The sequence below is a fragment of the Pituophis catenifer genome, unplaced genomic scaffold, assembly GCF_029215685.1.
Source record: "Pituophis catenifer annectens isolate HBS135680 unplaced genomic scaffold, rPitCat1.0.hap2 SCAF_1, whole genome shotgun sequence".
In the NCBI taxonomy this organism is placed as follows: Eukaryota; Metazoa; Chordata; class Lepidosauria; order Squamata; family Colubridae; genus Pituophis; species Pituophis catenifer.
The window spans coordinates 233,631,751-233,659,339 of record NW_027256881.1 but is presented as its reverse complement, the minus strand read 5'-3'; the positions used below and the strand labels follow the sequence as shown (position 1 = coordinate 233,659,339).

At 37.3% G+C, this 27,589-nt stretch overlaps 1 protein-coding gene across 3 annotated transcripts in view; it reads left to right on the top strand.

Annotated features, from left to right (window-relative positions):
• Positions 1-27,161, top strand: part of STK11IP (serine/threonine kinase 11 interacting protein) — a 32,302-nt gene extending 5,141 nt beyond the window's left edge. The window contains exons 4-25 of one of the 3 annotated variants that reach the window (XM_070956819.1): positions 2,417-2,491; positions 3,113-3,208; positions 4,201-4,308; positions 4,768-4,839; positions 8,474-8,603; positions 8,729-8,832; positions 9,258-9,347; positions 10,947-10,985; positions 11,329-11,502; positions 11,901-11,982; positions 12,076-12,414; positions 15,539-15,729; positions 19,038-19,148; positions 19,651-19,822; positions 21,528-21,965; positions 23,025-23,137; positions 23,224-23,321; positions 23,949-24,172; positions 25,235-25,319; positions 25,497-25,582; positions 25,738-25,967; positions 26,274-27,161. In XM_070956819.1, coding sequence (XP_070812920.1) covers positions 2,417-2,491; positions 3,113-3,208; positions 4,201-4,308; positions 4,768-4,839; positions 8,474-8,603; positions 8,729-8,832; positions 9,258-9,347; positions 10,947-10,985; positions 11,329-11,502; positions 11,901-11,982; positions 12,076-12,414; positions 15,539-15,729; positions 19,038-19,148; positions 19,651-19,822; positions 21,528-21,965; positions 23,025-23,137; positions 23,224-23,321; positions 23,949-24,172; positions 25,235-25,319; positions 25,497-25,582; positions 25,738-25,967; positions 26,274-26,414 — 3,198 coding nt within the window. In that variant the 3' untranslated portion in view covers positions 26,415-27,161. Of the gene's footprint in view, positions 1-2,416; positions 2,492-3,112; positions 3,209-4,200; positions 4,309-4,767; positions 4,840-8,473; positions 8,604-8,728; positions 8,833-9,257; positions 9,348-10,946; positions 10,989-11,328; positions 11,503-11,900; positions 11,983-12,075; positions 12,415-15,538; positions 15,730-19,037; positions 19,149-19,650; positions 19,823-21,527; positions 21,966-23,024; positions 23,138-23,223; positions 23,322-23,948; positions 24,173-25,234; positions 25,320-25,496; positions 25,583-25,737; positions 25,968-26,273 lie in introns of all 3 variants that reach the window. The other 2 variants (XM_070956828.1, XM_070956811.1) reach the window with 2 other exon arrangements.
• The last annotated feature ends 428 nt before the right edge of the window (positions 27,162-27,589 follow it).

Sequence of the window (27,589 nt, the reverse complement as noted above, 5' to 3'; positions counted from 1 at the left end):
TGTGGTGCTTAATTAAATTAATTTTATAGTGCTCAATATAACTCTGATAAGAAAATAATGAAATTGCTTTGCATAGGCTTATTTCACAACAAATATGGAAGTTGATGATGTTCCTGATGGAATTACAATATGTCTAGAGTGTTCTCTGTTCTGTTGTCTAGAAACTATTGTGTGGGCAACAGCAGTTTCTGCCAGGTCTACTTGGCATACGACTGAGGAGGTGGTGAGTGATTGGCAAAGGAACTAGCTTCCTCTTGGCTGTAAATGTATATCCATGCCATCTGTTCAAGCAGACAAAAAGCAGATTGGGGATCTGGGATGTGCTGGAATCGGTATTCATGATTAGCAATTTAGCCTCACGATAACTGAAGAGACATGTAATGGTATATAAGAATGCTAGATGAATATGAGTTATCTGATTGAAGTTGGAGGTTTGAGGATTGAAGTTAGTACAGTATTACAATTCTGCTCTATAGATCTCAGCTGTCTGCCCAGAAGATTTAAACTGAAGCGTGTATACATTTACTGAAATTGCAGATATATTTTAGTAGTATAATCTGGAATGTGTCTTTCTTCTTTCTGCAATTGTTTTCAGCAGGGGAAAATGACAAGTCCTTGGGGGAGGGGGGAATTACTGTTCATTAAATATCAGACTTGTATGTAACTCCTTTTTATTTTTAAGCTTTACCAGGAATAACTTGTGTGAAAGGATTTTTTAAAAATATCACAAAAAGTGATGTTATTTTTGAGATTTGAATAAAAACAGAGACTATATTATTCTGAAGTCGAGCCTTCCTTTGCCATGTTAATTGTATCTCTTGATCTTGGGTATTTCAAGGTTGGAGATGCTGCATAGGGAAGCGTATAAAACCATCCCATTCTTTTTCACTAGCAGGCAAGAATGGGGATTATATACAGGAGTGGATTGAAATATGCTTCCTATTTTGAGATAGTTATGCTGTGGCACTCTGTAATTTAGTGTATTATGAAATTAATTGAAAAGCTGTATTACTATTTAAAGAAACTGAATTCAAGTTTTAACCTTTAAATGAGAAATGAGATAAAGCCTTGGAACTATTCATTACAACTGTTCACCGCCCCTAGTCCTTCGGGAGAAGGGCGGTATATAAATAATAATAATAATAATAATAATAATAATAATAATAATAATAATAATAATAACAACAACAACAACAACAACAACAACAACAACAACAACAACATATGGTCTATATGAGAACATACAAAGCTTGCACTTGAGTAAAGGTGTGCTTGAATTGTTACAGAGAGTTCACTTATTAAAAAAATTGAAACCTCTTTAACAAAGCAGAAGGGAACATGGTATCTCACCCTCCTGTCATGGAATAGATACTTTGATGATTATCTAAAGCCCTCATGTCTATTTATTACTATGTACTATTTGATGTGATGATAACAGCTCCTGTTGCATGCCTCTGCCCCCTTTCCAAATTTCTATTCTTCTGAAATATTTTTAGCTAAATAATCAGCGTATAGTCAGCCTTTTATATCTTTATCAAGACTTTATCATGAGAAGATTGCTGTTGAAATCTCTATTTAAACAATCATCTTTGCTCCATTTTGTTCTTCACTGAGCTTGCTTTGTCATAGCAATTGTTTTGCCTGTAGATTGAGTTTGAGGGCCTTCTAGGTTGTATCTTATGCCTGCTATCACATAGTAGTTGTTAGACTTGGCTTTCACATAACAGAACGTAGAATTTAGGTATATTTTTGGCCTATGCAAGAGTAATTGTGAAAATTATTCTGATGAATTATGGGTCAGGAGTTCATGAAAAAAGAAATGGCATGATAAAGTCGTTTAATATTACATAAAAGACTGCTTTAAATGCATTATTGGAAATCTAGGAGTAATTAATAAATCATGAATGAAATCTACAGCTATCCCATTTCTATTCATTTCTACTTTGAGCTTTGTCTTCCTGAATTTGGTTTGGTGTGGAAAACCAGAAAACAAAATGGGGAAATTGAACTCCATTTTCCCAGATTCCCACATCAGCTACTGTTGCTTCTGAGATCCTTAGATAGGATTATCATGCAAAAGCAACCCCCAATGGAAGTGTATGTTTTAATACTCTCTGTATTGGTTAGCATGTAAGATGTATGTAGCTAGATTAGAACAGTGGAACTCCAGCAACTACATACTTGGGGTGCAACATTACGCCTACATAGAGTACATGCTTACTTCTGGTAGTTTATTCATTCTTTCATTTGCTGGGTTTTTCAGAATTGCTGATGTAAGGATGAACATTTTGAAATGGCACCAGCTTGGTTTCATAAAATTTTGTGGAAGGCAGAACTACATATTTGGAGATAAGATGAGCTTGCAATATTAGATACCTTTGCTTATAGTTGGTGTCACTCTTTATCTTTCTTTCAGCTCATATTTGTTCCTGAATGTTCTCTACCAGCTCCTGTGAAGATTTCTCCCTTTAAATCATTGCGGCGTTTAGAGGTGAGTTTCAAGTACTACCATGGAGTCCTTTTAAGTATGGAGTAGGTTTTGGTTTGGTATTATCTCTGGGAACACTATGGGGTAAAGCAGTACTTCTCCTAAACATATATAGAGAGCTGGATAGTGAGATATTTCATACCTAAGTCTTTTTTTCCCCAGAATATTTGAATTTTTTTTCGAAAATATTGAAACTAATTTTAGTTTAATGTATGATCTAAAAAGAGTCTTTCTAAATTTGATATAGCAATTACATAATAGCATGGAAGATAGGACTCAAAAGAGCTCACAAAATTGTATAATCATACTGTAGCCCTATTTTTGCAAGGTGGTATTGTTTGAGTTAAGGAAAAATACATATGAAATAAATAGGATCCTACTGTGCCAGAGGTGGACAAAGCTGAAGCTCTATATAACGTGTTACAGAACAGCTTTTAAGAATTGATAACTAGCAGAGGCATGGATGAGGGATGCTGGCAGTTGTTCAGCAACATCTGGAGAGAAAGTTTCTTTACTGCTGTCTAGAATACATATCCCGATGTATATGTATGGGTATAGGACAGGATTATTGAATCTGCAATGGATATTCCTTTATAGTCACTCTTCTCTTTTTGTTCCCTTTAGTTGAGATGTGTTCCTCTGCACTATCTTCAGGGTCTGAGGTTTGTTTATTCCCAGTTAGAGGCTTTGACCTGTTCCAGATGTGTGAATTCTCTGGAAGTGAGTGGTGATATTCCATATTGGATTTTTTTCTACCATCAGGAAAAGAGTGGCTGGCAAAAGATAATGCATTTTGCACAGAGTGTCATTAGACACCTGCATTAATATTTTCCTGATGAGTTTTATGGAACACTGATTTTAAGCAGAAGTTCACATAGACAAAAGGGGAGGGAGATTTTTTTTTTGGACTTAATAATATTGCTTCTTCTTGGCAGCTTTTTGCCCCCCAAGAAAGGAAAAAATGGCCTTAAGTCTCTGTCATTTCCTTCTCTCTCAGTGAACTTCCTCTACAAATTGTATATTCCTATACCTGATCTGGTCCTATTCTGGTTTTTAAATACTTTTTGGAAAAGGTAATGAATTATAATGAATATCATGTATAGTTTAATAATAAGTACAATTACATACTCTGTAGAGGGTAGATTGTTGTTTTACAAGACTGTGATTCATGAGCACTTTTTGTAAAAATAAAGTTGTGGCAGTTGTTGAGAGTCATATAACACGAAGATACATTGTATAACATGAAGATACTGCTATGGACTGTATGAATTCTGATATGTTAAAGAATTAAAGTGCCTTTTTTCTGTCAAAAATTTCATTGCAAATTGCAGTGTGATTTCTTGGCAGTTTGCCAAAATTCACTAGTGTAGTTGTTGGGACTGGAAAAAAAGTTTGATGTTAATAATATAACAATATAATATAATATAAAAATGATTATAGTTTCCTACTCCTGTTCAATCAGGAATCTTTTTTCTCACAATCTTCCCTCTTTATGAATGTCTAAGCCAGTGGACTGTAAGGAGACCATTATACCTAGTACCTAGTACATTCAAGCACCACAACAATTTTCCCCCCAATGAAATGGATTTTGAAAGTGCTTCCTAGTTGAAATGTCTTTCGGTCTTGAAGCAAAAACTTAAAAGCAGGTTGCTGAGAGGCATAGGTAGCCACCCTAATTTTATCACCGTGTTATCCATCTTCTTTATTTATAGGAGATCCTTTCTGCATGTGGTGGAGATCTTAGTTCTGCACTTCCTTGGCTGGAATTACATACAGCCAACTTCAGCTACAATTCTATTGCAACCTTGGATGATTCACTGGTATGAGGTTTTTTCTGTACAACTGAAGGCAGCAAACATATAATACTCCTTCCTTCTCCTATTTTCTTCACAACAACCTGGCAAGTGAGTTAGGCTGAGAAAGAGTGACTAGCCCAAAGTCACCCAGCCAGTTTTTTCATGCCTAAATTAGGGCTAGAATTCACAGACTCATTGTTTCTAGATGAACTGTTCTGCAAGTAAGGTGTAGCAATTGGTGAAATTGCATGTTTTTTAAAATGGAATACTGGAACAGAGGGTGATTATCAGAAATAAGCACACAACCTGATGGTAGTCTAATAGTCTTTTATCTATCGACTATCTTTCTCAGAAAATGGAATAGGAGGGATTTTTGAATGATTGTACTATATATAATAGGCCATCTTCAGTGTTAGATACTTGTTCTTTGGATTTGGTCCATTTGTAATCATTAAACTCTTACTCTTTCTTCTCTCTATTAAGCAATTATTAAATGTCCTGAAGGCTTTGGATCTTAGTCATAATCTCATCCAGGACTGCCAGCACTACCTGACTGTAAGTATCTGGCAATTTATTTATTTATTTATTTATTTTATTCAATTTGTATACCGCCCTTCTCCTAGTGGACTCAGGGCGGTGCACAACCAGAACTAAAACACATACCAATACAAAATTTAAAATTATTAAAAGAATTACATACTTTGGCCCAAGTTTAAAACAATTCGAATTAAAACCCATTGACAAATTAAAAGCTAAAAAACTAAAAAAGACTAAAAAAAAAGGGGGGGGGTTCACGCCAGCCGTGCTTGATGGAAAAGAAAAGTTTTCAGGGCACGGCAATGAGCTCAGTGCTACCTTTCAGAAGTTAACTATGCCAATTAACAACTCTAATGACAACAGTCTGCTAATAGTCAATGATATTTTTCATCATTTAGGCAAAAAAACCCTGTTGCTATCAAAAGAAAGCATCAAATTTCCTTGAAATGTTCAGTGATATTTTATTTCCACTTAATGCTCCATTTTCTGTGTTTCTACTCTATAAAGTTCTTGAAGTTCCTTATATCTTTTCAACTTACTTTATTAAGTTCAATAATATATTCCTTGTTATAACAATTCTGAATAGGTAAAATATATACCAAAAGTAGAGTTATTCTGGCATTCTGAAAATACACTGTCACAACATTGCCCTTTTTGATTTATCTTTCTATTTTGTCTTCTAAAATTAAAAATGTTTATTTTTATTTTTTGGGTGGGAGGCTATTTTAAATGTTTTTATTACTTTTTTACTTAATTATAGGTATGGGATCCTAGTAATGAATGTAATTATTTTTCATTTGCTTACAAAAAGGCATTTTAGTAGTTTTAATTTCACGTTTATAACATTTAAAATACAGTATATTGGACAAATAAATAAAATCTTGAAATTTTTGTGCCACAATAGTCTTTTAATTTTTCCATAATGGTAGTTCACTAGTGGTTAAGTATTTATCCTACCTATAAGAATGGGGACCTATAATAAATTCAAATTTAATTTAATACTAGAGACAAATTTCAAGGAATAATTGGCTTTCTTGCTGTGCCACCCCATAATATTATTAGTACCCTTTGTGATTTATGGATGGATAATTCTATATCTCGGGATTTTTTTTTGCACTAGGTTATGTTTAGGCCTATATAGGTTAAAATTGTTATCTTGACTCCTGAATGCTAATAACCGGGTAGTATAGATGTTTATGGATTCTGCAATAACCTCTTTTCACCTTTCTAGTGAAGGTGGGCAATTGCACTGTGACTTCCAATATTTTAAGATCAAGTATTACATTAAGTATGTCACTGCCAATATTTTAAGCTCAAGTAATATATTAAGTAATGTTTTTAATTATTTATAGCAAGAAAATGGAGAAACAATAAAGTTCAAAAATAAATTCTTTAGGAAAAATTTTAAAAAATCAAGGCTACCATTCCAGCGTAGTATTATACCAAGACTTTAAATCACAGTTGAATATAGAACTATAGAGATATTGGAGGAAGAGGAATGCTAGTAATTGAATTTGTAAGTGGTTATAGAATCCAGTTGACAGAATTAGATATGTTGCTCTTAGTATTTGGAGACAGGAATATTCCATAAGCCTTGATAAATAAGGCCACAGCTGCATCTTGACCAACAGAATGTTCCAATAGTGATTAGCAAGTCAGGTGCCCCTGAAAAAATAAGTAGACTGGCATGGTTAGTAGCTTATCTGTTGTAGGAAACTTTGAATCAAGACTATTTCTGAATTCCTTGTTTGAATATTTTGATTAGAGTGAAGATGAAGTGGGGTTGTCATTCCTGGATTTCTAGAGAATGAAAGCAGTTGGTTATTATCAGTGCACTAATGATACAGCATTCTATAGGTAGTCCTTGACTTACAATTATTTGTTTAGTGACTGTTTGAAGTTACAGTGATGCTGAAAAAAGTACTTACAACTGGTTCTTTTGACTGTTGCAGCATCCTTGTGGTCACATGATCAGAATTTTGGTCATTGGCCACTGGCATGTATTTATGATAGCTATAGCATCCCAGGGTCATGTGATTGGCATTTGCAACCTTCTCAGCTGGCTTCTGACAAAGTCAATGGGGGAACCTCTATTTGTTTAATGACTGCATGATTCATTAACTGCAGTGATTTGCTGAATGACAAAACAAAAACAATCATAAAATCAGTCACGACTCACTTTAATGACTGCCTTGCTTAGCAATGGAAGTTCCAGTCCCATTTATGGATGTACATCAAGGTCTATCTATGTATCTTTATCCAATACTCTTTTTCTTATATTGAAACAAAACAATGGGGTAAGCTGGTGAAATTTGGTAAGGCAGGGTTCTTGAACATTGTGTTCTGTGTACTTTCCAATAGTATCCCCTTAACAAAGGCAAATGTTAAATTTTAATAACATTCCCTACAAGAGAATTAGCAGGTTACTCTGGAACTGGAATTCAGTAAAGACTGAGGGGATTAAAGTCGTAGTCCAGTTGCCTCCTGCCATTCTCCTTGCCATTCTGAACTTACCTTTTACATACTGTTTCTGGGTGAAAGCTGCTTTTGGTCTGTATTCCCAGTTGGTTTAGTGCTTTGAAATCTTTGGTGAAGTACATGAGAGACCTGTAGGCCTACGGGGCAGGATGGATATACCTTTCCTAACTTGGTGTTGCAATTATATAACGAGATAAATAAAGGTTTGCAGGGGGGTATTCAAAATGCTTTGCCTTCCTCTAATGAACTAACCTGATTTTTTCTGGATAGACATGTCTGGTCCTATGCATCACTTCTTTTACACACACACACAAACACACACACACACACAAAATAACATATGGCTGACATGCATGAGAAAGGAGGTCCAATACATTCAGAAGAAAGTCCAGATTGGAGAAGATGATTTAAATAATCTTAGGGGTTTGAAGGCAATCCATGCAAAACAATCTTCCCTATTGTTAGAGTTCCAGCAAATGTATTTCAGGTTGAGTGGATCAGCCCTAAACACTAAATTGCTGTGTTTAAAATCTGTATCTTCATAAAAAAATGCGGATTATAATGAAACAAATTAGCAATTGCACTAAATGCTTCTCGGATGGGAGAACTGCCAGTCCTCCTTGGCCACTGGCATCTTCTTGCTGTGTAGTTACTGCCCTTCTTATTTCCAAGGGCCTCATGTGGCTGTCATGCGCTAGTTGGCTAAGAACAGAGTTAGGTCATATGCAGCATTGGCAGAATATCTAAATATTTTAAGATAAAAAGTGCTCTGCCAAGGACTTTAATCTTTTATGCTTTCATGAACACTTTTGATCAGATATAACTAGCTGATGGGAGACACTTTTGATGTGTTTTCATGAGGCGCCAGGTAAGTGGCAGCATGTAGCCTTTGATTGATCTCACAATGCTATGCAAGGTTGGACTTGGGTTTATATTTGGATAGGAAATATCAGCAGGGCTATGCTGAGAAGGAAATACTAGTGGGCTAATAGAAAGTAGAAAAGAATTCCACAAGAAGGCAATGAAAAATTATTGTTGTTGTTGAGAGAATGACGTGGTTATGAAGTTGCCAAGAACTGACCTTGATTCAAGGAGAATTTACTTTCAGTGTGAAAAAGAGAATGGAAAAGAATATGACTGAGTAATGTTGAGATTTATCATCTTCTCCTTGCAGGTGCTGATGGAGCTGGAATATTTAAATGTGGCATATAATTTCCTGCCTAAGATGCCTGAACTTGGGCTACATAGTAGGGCTAAACTGATGAGTCTAATTCTACGATACAACCACCTAGCCAACATTAGTGGTAAGGATATAGTGAAAGGGCTAAAAGCTTTAATGAAATATTGGGCTAGATTGGAGACTTGAAACACAGTTTGAAAAAAGGTTGGCTTCTGTCTGATGGTACTTACTCTGCTTGCTTCTTCACAGGTGTGGAACAACTGTCAAATCTTCAACACCTAGATATTGCCTACAACTTGTTGCTGGAGCACTCTGCCTTAGCACCATTGGCTTGGTTGCATAACTTGAGAAGGGTGAGTATTTACCATTATTCCCGAGTATTAGGGGTAACAGTGACTCAGAGTAAGTGCTGTTTAAAACTGTACAGAACCTGGAGAATATGACTAGCCAGTAATAATTGTGGATCACTGATTGGTGGTATTTCAGTATTGGATGAATTCACTCTTAGGTGAGCAAGGGTACTGTAGTTGTGAGAAAGTTGGGCCAAACATCCTGCTTTAGATTTTGCCATAAAACTTGGCCTGTGGTCATCTCTTAGCCTAACCAAGGTAAGGAGGGGATTTATGCATGTTAGCTTGAGACTATTGGGAAAGACAGCCAGCAATTTTATAAAAGGTCACACCAACACACTGTTTTTATATGATTCTGGAAAAATGGAATCAGAGGGGCACGTTTGCGGCAGTGAATATAAGTGTTCTTTTTTTCGTTTTTTTCTCAGTTGCATCTGGAAGGAAATCCTTTATGGTTTCATCCAAATCACCGGCTTGCTACTCTAGTGCATTTGTCTCCTAGAGCTATTTCTTGTAATGTGAGTATCCAGTCTGTTTTGTCAGTTCCCATAATTACAATATGAAGAAACAGTAGCTTCATCTGTTTAAAACAGTTGCCAATAGTTGTGTTTAGGTAGCGGTTGGTTTATATATTCCTCATACAGTGAAGCAGCATAGCTGTATGGCTGAATAAAGGAGCTATTAAGTGCATAAGATGAAATTGTATCAGCCAGACATATAACATGTGTTTATTAAGAAATGTCATCACCTTTTTATGAATAATGAAAAGATTGAACTAAAGTGATTAGTCAACAGGGGACAGCAAAATATGTAAGTATTAAGTGGGGTTAGGACTGGGATGAGAGCCAATTTGGTGTAGCAAGAAACCGGGAGACTGCAAAATCTAGTCCCATTTTAGGCATGAACCCAGCTGGATGACCAGTCTCTCTCTCTCTCTCTCTTACCACTCTCCCTTAGGAAGGAGGGCAGGACAAGGCACTTCTGGAATCTTACCAAGAAAACTGCAGAGACTTCTCCAGACAGGCGCCAAGAGTCAACAATGACTTGAAGGCACCCCCCCCAAAAAAAAATTGCAGCAGGATAAATTGCAGCAGGAATTGGAAGCCTGTTTGCTCCCAGAGTCCTGCAGGATCATGCTATCAAAAGTCAATGTGATTGTGATACCACAATGTGATTGTGGTAACATACCCCAAATCTTCCAAAGAAAGAAAAGGCTGAAAATTGCCCTGTCTGCACCACTTAGCATCATTGTATCACTAAGGTAGTACTCCCTTACCAACGATAATTGGAATTGGGACCTCTGTCATTAAGCAACATAGTTGTAAAGCACAACATCATGATTGTGCTGACTTATAATAGTTCTGTCAGTCCCAGTTGCTGTTAGGTAAATCCCGCGTGGTTGCAATGTCCCACGGTCACATGACTGCCATTTGCCACCTCTTGCTGCCTTTCATACTGACTTGGCTTATCAGAAGCAGGCAGTGAAGGTCCCAAATGGTGATCACAGGACTGTGGGATGCTTCAGCACAATAATTGCAAGCTGACTGCTAAGTGCCCAAATCGCAATCCTGTGACTGCGGGGATACGAAGGCCACAATTACAAGGACCTCCTCGTTCAGTACTGCCATAACTTTAAATGGTCACTGAATGAGTGGTTGGAAAATGAGGACCACATGTAATTCCTTTGGTCTTTGAAGACCAAAAATATAAATGCAATCTCCCAGGAAAGAAAATATTATACTCCAGTTTAGAGCAACAAGTTTGCCCCTGATGCTTAATTTGTACTTAAGTTAACTGTAACTTCTCAGAGTTAGCACCAATTCTGCTTTGCATATTCAGGAGTTGGTGGGCTTCCTGAAAAAAATAGGATTTATATGGCATTATGTAGAGGACAAAAAAATGTAAGATGTTACTTCTGTTCCTATGTTTTATTTTTCTGTGATTACCATACAGTTTCAACATATTAGTGTTAGAAAATATTTTTCATTGCTGTCTTATTTCCTATTTTTTAACCATTCTTCAAGTGGAAAGTAGAATACAAATTCTGATAGGTTTTATTTTGACAAGGAAATGAATGTGTAAATGTTTTACTGATACATATTTTTTTTTAATACCAGTTCCTCCTTGATGAAGAACCCTTGTCTGTCTCCAGTTTACTGGTAGGGAGACATACATAAATGTTTATTTTCCAGAGTTGTATTACAATGAAAATTTCGATCCAAAAGCTCCTTTCATCTGAAGTAATTTCATTATGTGTTTTCTTTACTGTATGGTAGAATGTGCAGAGACCAATAATACTTTTGTTCATTCAAGCAAACTCTATTTCATTTCCTTTTGTCTGATGATTCTCACTTTAGTGTTAATTCAAAGCAGTTCCTCAGAATTGCTAATGTGGCATTTTGCCCTAAAGTAATATTAGTAATAAAAAAAAAGAGACATAGCCTCGGAAAAGATCTTCTTACCCATTTATAGACTATTGTGGTTTGTTTTTTCTCCCACCAGCACCACTCAAACCTGAATCGTGCCATTGCTCAACCACTCTGCCCTTCAGGCTCAGAGAGAATTATGATAAACCAGAATGCTCTGGAAAGTTCCTATGCTGCAGACCAAAGTGATAGCCAGTCACCTAAAGAAAGCACATCTGCCATTCCATCATCTCGGAAGAGAATGAAGGTGGTTCTTCCATTTTACATACTCAGGGTTTGGAATTGGCAGGATTGGTTGTGGTGAGGAAGAAGATAGAAGAAGCCTTTGTTCTCCACTGGGAGCTTTTGTTATGGTGTGTTTAGTGGCTATAAGAGTTAACCCCTAACATTAATGTAATAACTTACACAACATTATGAAAATATCCTTAATTGTTGGAGTTGTGGAAATGTTGCGAAGCCAGTCATTAAAAGTGTGACTGAGCTGAAAGCCATACAGCAGATTGGAATCCCAAATGCTTTCTAAAAAGCTTTCTTTCTTTTCAGAGGTGTGACATAAATATGGTGAGGTTAATATAACTTAATATTTAAGTAAAGAGCATGAGAGGGTCAATTCTAGTCATTATTTATAACTTGGTTTTGTTACAGGGAAGAATTAAAGTTCGCAGGGCCAGTATTTCTGAGCCCAGTGACACGGAACATGAGTACAGAACTCAACCTCTCTCGGAAGGTGAGATTTATATCACTATGGACCTCTTATATAAGATAGACTGCATTAAAACTGTTTTCAAATTTTGGAGTGGTTGGGTTTATCTTCTCACAGATATATTTCAGCAACATCAGGCAGAGATGGAACGCATGGACAATGTTCGGGATCGTTTTGGGGCAAATTGGCTCCAATATAGGCGACACCTAGAAGCAGATGGACCTACAAAGTCTACTGTCCACTCTAGCAGCCCCACAGGAGACTCTCTAGACAGCTCAGGTGGGACATCTGAGCAGAAGAAAAGCACCATGCAGGAGCAGAAACTTCCTGATGCTGCAGAAGGAAAAGACCCGGAACTGCCTGATTCTGAAATTGCAGTGGAAAATCCCAAAGCAACAGCAGAAAAGGATAGATCAATAGCTAAAGAAGATAAAGATCAGGAAGAAATACTGGAAGGTAAATAGTGCTGCTCCTGGGCCACTATCCATTTCTGTGGGTAAGTGAAGACTCTTCAGGTGTTTAAATTTCCACGTAGGGATTTTCTCACCCCCATATATATGTCTCTGCACACGACATACTTACATTAGTATGAATATGCATATTCACATGAGTATGTGTTTGTATTATACTCATGAGTATGTGAGAAGTGTTTTAAAAGCATTTAATTTTTAAACCAATACAAATACATGTTACACATAATAACAATTGCAAACAAGACCACTGAATTTCATTTCAACTATTATCACAAAAATTATGGAATTTAGAAACAAAACAGTGAATAGAATCTAGACTATGGAAATCATATTTCTGATTTTGCCTCTGTGCCAGTACAAAGTCATCTGAAAGGCTGAGAGCTGATAAATTTAATTGAACCAAATTTACCTGGTCCCCTGTAGTGTTAACCTTTAATTAATTATTAATTAATCCTTATAGATTATATCTAATGGATATGCCAAAGGCAAATATAGTAATATTGTAAGATGCCCAGAGTTACCCTGAGGGTAAGATGGGCTGCCAATAAATTTAATAAATAATAATAATGTTCCACAAAACTAATTATACTTTCCACATAAATAAATGACAGCCATCCTTTTTTAACCAACTGCTGAGGAGTCCAATATGTCAGAAAATGTTTTTTTAATGGGACTAAATAAATTTTTAAACAATAAGAAACATTCAAACATTTCTTAACACACAAGCCATTGATTTGTATGATATTTCAGTTCTGTATTCCCGTTTATTTGTATATTATCTACATATAGCCACTGTCTTAGTTTTTGGATCTAAAATTTTTAGCGTTTGTAAAAAGTTTTTTTAATGCAGATAAAAATTAACTGGGTTCTAAAGTTTCAAAGTTTGTTAAAAATTCAGGATAAAACAAGGAGCACAGCTTAAAATAATTTTAACTGAATGTATTCCCATTCATTTAAATAAGTTATAAAATCCTGAGTTTATAAGGAAGGGTAAACGCAGTGAAACAAAATATGACTTCTAGACTAAAAAATATTTTGAAAGCAATGCATATATTATTCCTCTTAAATATTTTTCTAAACCTCAATGACTAATTTTCATAGAAAGAACAAATACCTTAGCATTTCTGCTTTCATATGAAACTGGTGATTATAGATTTCCTGATTTCAAAGCATATAAATAGGGTTGTGTTTTTTTCTTAACCAATAATAATTTGGAATGGAAACTAAATATGTTGGTTCAACTGCCTCACTGTGAATATTATTACTTGATAACATGGAAGTCTTGGAAACTTCTTGATTCTAACTAGGAATCTACTGATGTTTCTAGCACTTACAACAGCCTAATATATTTGGGCCCTATTGGGAAAGAAATCAAACTTTGATTTTAGGTATGGTATCATCAGAACTGGCTGCTTCTAAATAATTCTTATTTTAAAATGAAAGGAAAAGTTTTAAAGTAGAAACCATGAACCAAAATGGAAATAATACTGTTACTTCTAAAAATCTTGAAAAGCATGTATTGGTGTGTATACAACAGAAAGGAGCAGCACAAAGACATCAAATAGATATTGATTACTTAATAGCTGCTGAATCATTTTCCTATAAATAAAATTGTTTGATTCCTATCTGCATGTATCAGCCGTTCTCTCTTACATAAACACCACACAAAACCATACAGGTAACACATATTCTGCTGCTGGTGATAGATGAAGAGAAGAAATTGCTTCACTGGGAAGGAAAGGGAGTGGGAGCAAAATTGAATGGTGGTAGATTAAGAGACACTGAATAGGGAAGGGAAGAGAAGAGAGATTTCAGCAATGCAATTAAAATTCAGCATTGAAGTTAAGCAGGCATGCAGCCCCAACTGAAATTAATCTTCAGAGGCTTTCAGGCTTCTTAGCATCTTTGTCTGTAGTCATTCTGAATTGTAAAAACATATACAGTAGGTATATTCTCCAATTCTTGGAGAAGAAATTCTTCTATCAGGGAATCTGAGATGGGAGCAGCCCTCTATTAAAAATATCCTTGTTCTTATTATGGACATCCTTCTGGAGAAATTAGTTCTGCAACCCTTAGAGTAAAAACAGTTCAGCCTGGGAATTTGTAGCAATTTACCAGAATAGTGTATGTAGTCATTTCACGCAAAATTCAGGAACTAATTTGTAAAATAAGGATATCTAAAATTTAATATTGAGATTGCTAGAGAAAAAATTGCAACTATCCAACATTTGACACAAAACACATTTACCCTAATGAAGCCTAGTATGTTTCAATCCCATTGAAGTAAATATACTGGACAGCCATCATGGAGGTAGTTTGTGACCAGGTGAGGGTTTCTGTTCTTTGCTCCTTCACAAGGAAAGGAGTGTAAATACGTTCCTCTCAATTTCTGGAATCTGCCACTGTTATTAATAGAATGTTCTTCAAGTGAGCTTTTATTGCTTCCCTCATCTGCGTTGGCAACATCTCCAGTGATGCCAAACAAACTAAAAATAATTCGCACAGCCAGTGAACATGGGATGTCAAATCCGGTGAGCTTATCAAAAAATCTACATTCAACAAATCACGCTGTTGATGCACTATGAAGGACAACCCCCCCCCAGCAAATAATACTTATTGAGAAATGCAAAACTTAATGCCAGTTAAACATTGTACTTTGATAGAGTCTACAATCTCACTTTTGATAAAGGAGTTCTCAAATTGTTTGACCTTATTTGTGTTTGAGATATTTCTTACAGAATGAATGAAACTACATTTCTCCTTTGCTGTTTATAAAGCATTCTCTTGTTCGGTCATATAAATGAGGATATGTTAAGAAATTAGTTTGGAGAGTCTACCATGCCTTCTGACATGACAATTTCCAACTAGATGGCTGATACCCCAAGCATTGTAGCCCAAGCAAAATCATATTGTGAATTTTTGCCACAAAAGTATCTTTGCTTACATCCTTTATCATTGTTAAATTTCAAAGCTGTCTCATTTTCCATGGTTTTTGAAACCCTGTGGTTTCTGTGGTTAGTTTTTAAATATTTGGGATTTCAGGTGTTCTGATCTGCTAAAACTGAATAGGAAACAGAGGAAACTAATAATTGTATTTATCTCGGCAGTGGATCTTTGCCAGCCTGTGCTAGTAAGCCAGATAGAAGGTGATGGCGACCCAGAGCCAGACTGGATCTTCCTGCGAGTCACTGCCCAACATGTTATGGAAGTGGAGCTGAAAGCAGCCAAGGTTTTACACAGCCTGGAACTACAAAGTCTTCAGAAAGCAGAGACATCGGAAATGCACTGGAGAAGAAAGGTGATTTCAGCAGTTTCTATGCACGATTTATAATAAGCAGACTATCCTGTAGACCAGTTTGTCATTGCTCAATGGTTAACTGGATCTGTATATGCATTCTTAATTCTGGGGATACCTGCAAATCTGGTTTACGTGCTAAACTAAGCTGTACTATGTTTGGTTTGATTTTGGCACAGCAAGTCGTGTGTATCTGGCCATAGTGCTTGGTAAGTTGAGGCTTATGGCTTTTACTTTGTATGAATCAAGTTTTATTGTTTAGTTAGTTTTGGCTAAGGTGACCAGACGTCCCACTTTTGGCGGGACAGTCCCGATTTTTAGCAATTTGTCCCGCGTCCCGCAGCATTTTAAAAAAGTCCCGATTTTTCATTCTGCCTCCTGAGTCCCGGCTGCCTTCTGAGTCCCAGCTGATGGCTAGAGAAAAAAAACTGTTTAAACTCTTGCCGCGGGGCTTCAAAGGGCCGACCTACAGCTGATCAGTGTTAAAAGAAAACAAATGAGTTGACCCATGCCTGCAAAAATAGAAAAAACAGCCCCTTACAGCTTCCGCATAGGTTAATTGGCTGCAAAGAGTTCCTGGAGCAGATTTTTTTCCCCCTAGCTATGCTGAAAAAGCGAAAGCGAAAGTAAAGCTGCAACGTGACAAAATGAGGCAGAGAGAGATTTCTTTTTCTTTTTCTTTTTCCTCACCAAAAAAGGTAGGTGCAAAACTGCAAACAATGGGAAATTTAGGGCACAAGAGGAGAGTTCAAGATTTTAAAACACAAAAGAAAAAAAGCTCTATTTAACTAGGGAATTGTAATAATTGAGATACTATTAATAATTGTATATTGTGTTGAAAGCAGAAATGGTTAAGTTGTGGTTTGGAGGAATATATGGGGGAAATTATTTGGTTTATTATTATTGGTAAATATAATTAATTGATTTGTAAGAAATTGGATTGCATGGAAATAATTGGAATATTCATGTTCATATTGATTAATATACAAAAAAGATAGTTATATAACTAATTGATTTATATTAAAATGTTGAATTTGTATTAAACAACTGTATTACATAATTACATAATTAACCAATGTGAGGATGGATATAAAAATAGATGACAATGGGAAGGGGTATAATATAGAATAGAAGGGAAAAATTGAATTTGATTAAGATTAGAAATGAGGATGAAGGGTAATATTGGTTTTTTAAAAAAGATAGATGAGGAATAAATATGGCAAAAAGGAAATATAGAAATTGTAAATTTTATTGAAATGACTAAACACTGTTTAAATTTGTGAACCAGCCAAATATTCTGTTCAAAGAAAATACATTGTATGTTTGTATGTGTGTTTCTAATTATTGCTATTTATTTATATTTGTTCTCTTTTATTCTTTAAAGTTTAACAATTCATTCTTTATCTAAGTATCTTTATAATTGCTTGGGGTTGGCTTTCTTCCCTTTCATCTTTTTTATTGTACAGCAATCTTTCTCCTCAAACCTACCACCTCTCTCTTTTCTTTCCTTCTTACTTTCTCTTCCTCCCCCTCTTCTTCTTCTCCCTACTTCCTCTTCCTTTCTCCTTCTCCTCCTCTTTTCCTCCCTCTCTTACCCTCACTCTACTCTAATTTCCCTTCCCTTCCTTCATCCCTCTCTATTGCTGTATCCTTTTGTGCACATGGACTACTCAGAGGGCTGAAAAAGTTATTTTTGACTGGTCCTCGCACTTTTGACCAGTCTTCGAACTTACGACTGTCCTCACATTTTACATTTTTGCCCTATCTTGTCATCATGGTGAAGAGAAGCAGTTGTGAAATGAGTGACATGGTTGTTAAGAATGCTGCACAGGCATAAATGTGAGGATGGTCATAAGGGTGAGGACCAGTCAAAAGTGGGAGGACCTGTCAGAAATGACTTTTTTCAGCCCTCTGAGTAGTCCCTATACACATAGCCATGGCCACCTGGTCACATGACCAGCTAGCCACACCCACCAGTCACATGACCTCCAAGCCACACCCACAAAATAAGCCACGCCCACAATGGTGTCCCTCTTTACCAATGTTAAAATCTGGTCACCTTAGTTTTGGCTTCAAGTGATTTGAGAATCTAGACACTTTCTAGAACAGTCAGTGGTACTCAGCTGAGGGTATATATTTGCTCTCTTGTTTTATCTCTCATTCTTCCATTGTAACCTATACACTGCAGGGCTGAATCAAAATATTTTCCTTTTGGAAGGAAAGCTATCTCCTTGAAGGAAAGCTTCAAAAACTTAATTCCCCCACTTCCATTGATTGCATTAGAATTAGGAAATTAAAAACTAAAACTAGAAAATTCACAGCTAAATCTGGCAGTTCCTGCATATGTGGCTATAGAAATTTGGAAACTGTAGAGAATGGTTTCCCACTTTCTATTTAGTGCTGCTTCTTGCTACATTTTTAATCCCTGGCAATTTATCATCCATAAAATGAGTGGGTTTGGATTTGCAATAGGTTAGATCTGCTCTATTGCCTGAATATTAATTGTGAATATGATTAGAATTAGAATGCATATGGTTCAATTATTTTGCTTTGCTGGAGCAATTTGCCAAGTCCAGCTTAGTGCGCCCCGAACTAACATCGTCTGTGGTGGCGCAATGGTTAGGATGCAGTATTGCAGGCTAATTCTGCTGACTGCCAGGGGTTCAATTCTCACTGGTTCAAGGTTGACTCAGTCTTCCAAGGTCGGTAAAATGAGGACCCAGATTGTTGGGGGAAATATGCTGTCTTGGTAAACTGCTTAGAGAGGGCTGTAAAGCACTGTGATATATATAAGTCTAAGTGCTATTACTATCCATAAGCAGCATTGTAGTAGGATCTCAGTGAGGTCTCCATGATAGTTTCTTTTAAGTTGTTTGGACGATACCTTTTTGTATAAGGTGGCTGCATTGTCTGTTACTTAAAGTGGACAATCTTTGAGGCACAATGAACTGTGTTTAAATCACAGAAAGGCAGTATCTAAGTACTACTTGGAAACTGGGAACAAAAATAATCATTTTGTGAATTTTTTTTTCATCTTGCAGAGGTAAAGTTGCTACTCATTATTAATGCAGATAGAAGCAAAATGTACAGTATAAGTTCATGAATCTTTTAATTTATAACAGCCACAGATAAGATATTGGGTGGCAGTCAAGCGCATAGGAAAAGTGAGCAGCTGTGTCACTGATCTTTTACTGCTCCTTGAACTTTGTGTAGCTTACATCCATAGTGATATTTAGTGAAGTTTTTTTCTAAAAAAAATATGGAGTCCATATTTTCTTCTGATGGGAAAATTATTTCTTTTTGGAAACTAGGACCTGGAACGTGAGTTTCCTGTTCTTACCCTTTATTTCGACTATATCAGCAAGGAGCGTCAGAAACGTTGCTATGTAGTATTGGATGATGATCCTGAATTGCGTATGCAGGTGAATACAAAAACATTCTAAAATGGAAAGTTGTCTTCCTTTTTTTTGGTGGGGGGGGCAGTTTGAATCTTAATGAATTTTGGAGAAGTGTAATTGCTTCAATCCACTAACTCTTCTGAGTCGGCAAATGGGAGGTCCACAACAGGAAATGAAGACGAAAGTATCCTCTTAATAGCTCCCCATCTTCCTACCTTGTGCATAAAGTGCTACATATTGGTCCTGTGATGTCATGACTGATGAACGTCTCTTTTTTCTGAATATCTCTATATAATTCTTTTAAAGCCATACATAGCAATTATGACCATTCACACTTTATTGAAGCAATTCTGTAAACAAGGCATTTTTCTGTCTATAATTTATTTTGCTATTAATACAGTATTATACTTGTTTCCTCTCTCCCAAAAGTAGGCATTCTTTATTCAGGGCTGTTATAAAATGTTATCATATATGAAATACAATACTTATTTTCTTGAACTTATTCAAGTCTTACTGCTCTTTCTAGGATCTACTCAGAGTGCTGGCACCAACTCTGGAGAAAAATAGGAAGAACAGAAGATTGGCAGAAGGTCCAAAGCTCCAATGTCTAAAATGCAAACAAGAATTCCTTGGGTTCCAGATACTTCAGCTACAAAAACAGGTCTCTACAAAAGAGGGTACAGCTTTGTCTGAGCAAGGTATGGTGTATAGTCTAGGCTAACATCTTTTTATCTTACTTCTTCTCTGTGCTGTTGGAATAATGGAGTGAGGGGTCCATGACTGATGGCAACAGTCATCAACCGTTTAAGCCCAGAGAGCTCCCTTAGAATTTTGAGCATGTGTTGTGGATTATGAAACAAAATATTATATCACCCATATCTCTGCTTATCTTTTCTGGGTAAATCAATTGTGTCATCAAGTCATTGTTGGCCCTTAGCAACCACATAGATTTTCTCCGTGGTGATCTGTCTGTTACTTGGTATTTTGGATTTTCCAGTGCTACATAGACCTATGGCCACCGTAACAGAGTCTATCTACTGTGCTGCTGCTTGTCTTCTTCTTCTCTTTCCCTCCACTTTTCCTAGCATTAGTGTCTTTTCCAGAGAGCTAGGTCTTCTCATAAAGTGTCTGAAGTCGGGTAATTTAAGTCTGGTCATTTGTGTCTCTAATGAAAACCCTGGATTGATTTCTTCAGTAATTCATTTGTTTATTAATTGACTCTAATGGTATTCTCGAGAGTCATGTTCTGCTTTCACTTTACATATTACAAATTAAATATTAGAAAATAATTAGTCTTCTGTATACAAAGATCTAGGGAAATAGACATACTGTAAACAAACAATAGAGTTGTTGCTACCAATTATTATTTTCCAAGAAAGCATATGAGGACCATTTGACCTGATTAATTCTTGGAAATAAAATGAAGCTGGTGCTTTGCTGTACAGTATGCCAACTTTTCATTTATTTACAATCAAAGTTAATCTTTTAATGTAAACTGTATTGTGAGACAAGCGACCAGACATATAACAAGAATCATGTACAAGTCTTTTTTTTATTTTTTATTTTTATTTTAATTTGATTTATATCAAGTCTTAATTTTGATCTGAAATTAGTTGGACTGGTTTCTCTTTAACATTTGTTTGCTAGCATATTTTTTAGATCCCCCACAGAACTGGAACTTTTGAGTTATCCTATATTAGGCCACATTTTAGCTTTTTAGTGTCCTATTTCTGTATTCTGTTATGAATATGTCACAGTGGAATTTCAACATATGAGGTGTTGGATCAAGATTGGGGTGACCAAGCTCAGGTCCCAGGTCTGCTTCCAGCTACCTTAATTACACTGTATGACTCTGAGCCAGTGATTCTAAATCAATTTACTGGGAGGGAGGGAGGGAGGGAGGGAGGGAGGGAGGGAGGGAGGGAAGGAAGGAAGGAAGGAAGGAAGGAAGGAAGGAAGGAAGGAAGGAAGGAAGGAAGGAAGGATCCAAAGTAAGTTATCTTGAGCTCCTAGATAAATAAGTGAATAAATGTAGCAAAATATAAGAATATGACTTTTGTTTGGTTTTATGTTTATTATCCCTCAAAGGTAAAATATTTCATTATTTGGTATATTCATTTGCAGCAATATTGAAATGGATTTCTTTTAGAAGGAAAATACTCTGACATTCTATTTGATTACTGAGAAAAATGTTGTTTGTTCAGGATTGTATGTAAAAAGCTAAAGTTAAAACTCTATAAAACACTTGAGATAATTAGCTGGAGATTAAAGAACAGAGTGCAGAATGTGCTGGGTGGCTGGTTCTTGAGATTGGTTGGGGAATGAAGATTTGGGAAAGAACCTGGTATTTGATTTATTGGACTAAGTATGTGATGCAAAGGAATGGTCTTCCTGTCTCTTCAGATATTGCTGCTTCCAGTGAGACCATTATCTGCCCTGGTTGCTCTAGTGATCATGTGGTAATCATACCATGTGAGAGGCCTTCGAATGCTCTAGTGTTTTCTCAGGATTGCTTCAATGAAAGCCAGCAAGAGGCGGAGTCCGGAAAATTTTACATTGGCGATGACAATCATTCTGAAACCGGAACCAGTTCCAGCACCCAGATTCAAGAACTTAGTAATGATCATGGCAGTGCAGCCCATTCCAGCTCTCGCAGTTCTGAAGGAGTGGAACCTTCCAGGAGGGATTTGAGCTCCAAGAGTCGATATTCCTCCCTCAGCCACACAGATACCAATGGAGGAAGCTTGATGGGAAGCTACCATTATGGTCCTTCCTGTGGTCACACCCCTTCCCAGCTATCCCTGAGCTCAGAGCATGAGGAGCAGTGGAACCTTAGTCCCCGTGAGTAAGCTACCTTCTAACATCTAATATGGGCCTTGGTGTAGTATAAGTATGTGGAATCATGGGAAAGCGATGGCCATGGGAAACCATAGCAAGATCCTCTACTCAGATCCAGTTTAATCCACATGTTAAATTACTTCCCTCCCAGCAACCTCAACATTTTATTCCTTTGTGAATACATGGTTATTTTGCATCAGCAGTAAAACAAGAGCACCACCTGCTGGTAGTTAAGGCACTGTGTGGCTATTATTTTAAAAGCCTTTAAGGATTTTCAATTGTTACTGTATTTAGAATGCACCCAATAGGTTTGTTCGGTATAGGGTATAAAGCATTGCTAAAGTTTTAATAATAATAGTATAGAAATTGGTAGTGATAAAAGCAGTTAAAACAGTAAAAAAAGAAAATTAGGCATGCTTGCAGCCCCTTAGAACTCTGAAACACCAACATTTTCTGCCTATTTCCACCCACGGGCATATATGTGATTTTGTTTAAACATTATCGTCTGAGTGAATGCCTGCATCATTCTCAGATTGCTATAAACGAAAATGATGGTTGGGTATGTATGTATGTATGTATGTATGTACGTATGTATGTATGTATTTCAGTGTATTGGTTGGAGTCATTTAACAATGCTAGGTAGGCTATCTATGGCCCCAAAGCATCCTGGGAGCAATTTTCATACTTTTAAAAAGAGCCTATATTTTAAAAAAGTGTGAACGAAAAGTGCATGTTTGAATTTGTCACATAAACCAAATTCATCTGTCTTGTGTGTGGAAAATGGTGGCCATTTCCCAAATTGCACCACACAACAGAGCAACCTGTTTTGCTTTCCTAAGGCGGTCTGAGCATTAGAGAAGCAGAATGGATTGTTTTGTCATGTGGCTGTGCGATGTGATTCTGAAAGCAGCTGCCATTTTTCAAGTGACCACAATTCAGTGTGGCCGCTTGGAAAATTCTGCTTCTGAAGTTGCATAAAAGCCTTAAGGCAGCTTAAATGATACTATTGATCATTCAACTCATTGAAACCAATTTATTAATTCTTAACGTTTTCCTTTTTAGCTACCAACAGTATGCTAGGCATGCGAGACTTATTCTCTGTGGACCATAGGCTAAAACTTTATTTAGACATGGAAGTCTTTGAGAAGGCAGAAGAGTTCAAATGTTTTCTCAAGGTATGAAAAGCAATTCTCCATAAACCTGCTATTGAGAGCATACCTGGAATTATTGTGGCATAATTATTTTAGCATGCTGCTTCTAGGTAGCGGTCGTGAAAAATGGACAGCCTGGGGAGTTCCTGGCCCTCTTGGTGGCTTCAGATGTTCGACTTCATGTGTTGGAGATAACTGGAGAGATAAGGTGAGTAATGCTGTTTTAGGGCTATATCTGTATGCTTAGAAGTTTGTCTTGAAGGTAGTTGACAATTCTATAGCTACCAGTCTTAAACTAATCAAGTCTGTCTGTATCTGTGTTATACGGAATCGGACACTGTAATCGTGGGGAAGAGAACTTTCCATCTCTTTGTTTCTGAGATCTTTCAACAGGAGATGCTAGCAGCTGAACTAGGATTTTTATTCATAGAAAACAGTTACCATATCACTGAGCTGTCTCTCCTCTCCCTTTTAGTTTATATTCCATTCTTAAGAACAACCAGAGCAGTCTTCAAAACAAGATAAAATTCCAGTGCAGTAAACCTAACACCTTAATGTTTAAGTATACCAAAAAGTCTGTCAAAAAAAAAAAAATAGCATTGAAGATTTAATGTTATATATGCCAGTTGAGCCTTTTTGAGGAGGAAACTCCATACTAATAAAATTATGAGTTTGATCACCACTTAACATATCTTGGATGGGAGAACAAGTTCATTTATATAGTGGTTTGTTGCAGAAGCATATGTTCTCCCAAGCTGATAAAAATGCAGTTAATCTTTCTCACTGCTATCATTTGCTGAATAAGCATCCTCTATTTTTTTTCCTGGTAGAGTAGACATACCTTGCTATATGGTGACATGCTATTTGGTTCATCTGCCAGGGGACAACCATCAGATTGGCTGAAGAAGGGAGACTGTCACTTCCTGTCTGACATCTCTTGCTTAGAGGTGGGGTTATGTCATCAAAGCTTGCATGTGGAGTTTGGGAATCCCTCTGTCTCCTATACACTGCTGCTTCGCAACCAGAGCCACTGCAGAAGATTTCTCCAATGTTTGACATGTAAGAAAAGAGATTGGGCTATATTCACGATCTAAGTTTTTTGTCTGGTTGTCAGCCAAAAGTTTCAGTCTGAAGATAGCTTGTATGATACTCAATTTACACCCAGTTGTTTAAGAGCCATTCAAAGTTACAGTGGCCTTGGAAAGGGTGCTTTACAGCAGTGGTCCCCAACCTTTTTATCGCCGCGGCCCGCTGAGCGCGCGCAGGGGTGGGGGCACGGCCCAGGAGCTTTTGCGCACGGCCCATTGCGCACGGCCCAGGAGCCTTTGCGCTGCAGCGTTCATGTCCCCCGGCCGCTGCGCGGCCCGGTGCCAGGTACTCCACGGCCCGGCACTGGTCCGCGGACCGGGGGTTAGGGACCACTGCTTTACAGCACTTACAACCGATTGCCAAACACCTGTGGATCATGTGATTGTTATCTGCAAGCTTCCCCAGAAAATCAGTGGGGAAGCCAGCAGGGAAGGTTGCAAGCTGTGCTGTCTGCTGAAAGGACTCCCTCTCATCAGGGCTGGCTGAAAGAGCTTCCTACCAAGGAGAGTTGAACTAGACCAGGGTGCAGAAACAGAGCTCAGATCCTGAAGATCCAAACTCCATTCTTGCAGTCTGCCAGAGCAGTTCTCTTCTGTGCATGGAGGAGAATCAAGCTCCTTTCGTGGAGTGGAGAAACAGAGTTCAGATACTGAAGATGTGACCTCTGTTCCTTTAATCTGCTAGAGCAGTCCTCTTCTGCATACAAAGGGGAGCTGAACTTGGCAGTCAGTTCTTTCACTCCCATCTGATTAATGACTCAGGAGATCATTTAACAGCTGCAACTGGGAGTGCTAGGACTGCAGTAGTTGAGCAAAGCAGTCATGTGAGTGTCTCATTTAACTAATGCTTTTCTCAGTGATCATGAATCCAGTCCCAATTGTCCTAAGCCGAGGACAATCTGTATTGCTACGTGTTGGTATCAGTAGACATCTATAGACTGTTAAAATTCAGAGGCAGCAGTCTAGTCCAGATACCTTTTTGCTGGAAGATTCACCTTATGTTATCAATGCTTCTTTTAATGTCTTCATGCAGACCTCATAGAAGAACTGCCAACAAAAAGCAAGAGTAAAATCCCAGACGTCACTATGGTAGAAATGAACTCACAGCATTCATTATGGTAAGAAGCTTATTGCTTTTATACTGTGTAAGTAGGTACGCTTAGAGTTGATGTAGCATGCCTGGGAGATGTAGTGGGAGGAGGTTCAGTTTCTACAAGAGGCAAATCAAGGCAAGGGATGGTAAGTGAAGATGATGATACTAGATGTATTGCTAATTACTTGTGCCTGTGCCGTAGGCCATTGATTGATAAAGATCTTGCAAGAGAAGCTGTGAGTGGTTCAACCAGACCATTCTTCTACTTACTGACATACCTCATCCAAGGTATGAAGACTGTAGTGTGTGTGTGTGTGTGTGTGTGTGTGTGTGTGTTTATTTGTGTGTGTGTTCCTTCCATTGTTTTTTCAATGGTAACAAGAATATAGCACAATCTTGTACTTTGGACTTTTATAAGTGGCCCAAGCATCTCTTTTTTCCAGGATCTTCTGCATTTCCTGTGACTTTGCTGAGTACTCGTAGTAATATGTTCCTGGTGGAAGAAGATCATCAGTGGCAACAGGTCCAGCCTTCCTCTGGCTCAGGCAGTTATGTTGAGAAACAGCCCAAGGACTGCATCCTGCTGAAAGCAAGTGAGCCAATCAGCAGCATCAGTGGTGTAGTACTTTACCGTTTCTCTCCTTGTGATGTAAAGCTGCAACTTTATGATGAGGTAAAAAAAAAAAAAGATGTGTGAGGTTTCCTTCTAGAATATTAAAAAGTTTATGGGTGTGGGTACCATTAAAAAGGGTTGTCAAGATAACATGAGCATTGTTGCATGATTAATTTATCTCTAATTCTACATAACTTTTAGTGTGCTTGAGACAAATTATGCCTCTAGTCTTGGGGAAATTTAGCTTCATTTGAGTTTAGAGTGGAACTTGTATCTAGAAATACATCTTTCCTCCCAACGGAGACCTGTTAACTGCGGTCAGTGTGGAGGCTATTCCTGCTAAATTGAACACATTTCCTTTTGCAGGTCTTAAAGGTGGAAAGCACTTGGCATTTGCGCACAGAATGTCCTGACTTGCTGGCTGAATTGGTAGAATGGCTACGTGTGCCCTGGGAAGAGATGTTCTCAATTGCTCTCCGTAAGACGATACTAGAAGTGCTGGAGTGAATTGAAGGACTCTCAACTACAACTTTACTGTTCCTCTAGGATTAGATGGGTGGTTCTTGGATCACCTTCCAGTCTTCGTGGCTCATAACAATTTTAAATTTTACTGCCATTGGAAGTTTTAACATTTGGAAACTGCAACTGGGTAATAGGCATCCATCCTCTTTCTTCATATCAAAGATCCTTGGGTGTATAAAAATGTCTTCAGTTGACTGTGCATAGGTCTTATCCTGTGCACTAAGAGTCAGGCCAGTCTGGCAGAATATTTTCTATTGTACTGAAAGAGATTCCAGAGTTACTTCAAGACTATTCCTGCACTTGTCACTTTTGGTTGGATAGCAGCTGCTGGAGATTATGGTGGAAGTTACACAAAGGAATTGGATTGTTCGGGATTGTGCATAGAACTGGATTGTGATGGATCAGAAACATGAGCCTGGGAACCCTCACTGCAAATCTGTAAAAATTTCTTGACTATTTTGGCTTCATTTTGCAGAACTCATTATCCAGACTGGTCTAGAATTTAGACTGCAATCCATGCCCCTGTGCTGGAAGAATTGTTTTCTGGGTTGTCTTGGTTATTGGAATGGGGATTCTGATAATTTTTGCATATTTTTGTCTCTGGGCATGCAGAGATATTTGTGTACTCAGGGGAAAAGTCACTGGAAGCCATTGCCTTTCCTGGACAGAACAGAGATAAATTTTAAGTGTAAACTTTTATATGTGGTGTTAAATAAAAGTGCTTTTTATGAACTGTTTGCTTTTTCCTGAGATGATTTGGGTGAACATTTTGGAGCTAGTAGCCATATCTGAATTTTGAGAAGATACTGATGCCATAAAAAAAGGCCAGCAAGTAGAAAATTGGGGGAGAATGGCAAGAGGGAAGAAATTAATTGTCAGACAAATGTAATTAAACTTACATGTTCCAGTTAGTAATGGATAGGATTTCTCAGTGATTATTTTAAATAAAAGGGCCACAAAGGTGAGCTGATTTCCAATGTTTAAAAAACTTTTCCATGAACTTCGTCTCCAGAGAAGGGCGACATATAAATCGAATAAATAAATAAATAAATAAACAATAAATAAATACGATCAACTCTTCTAGTTCTGTTCCTATCCAGTAGGGAAGGGCTAGTTTGGGAACCTTGAAATGAAATGACCACATCATCTTGGGTTTGAAG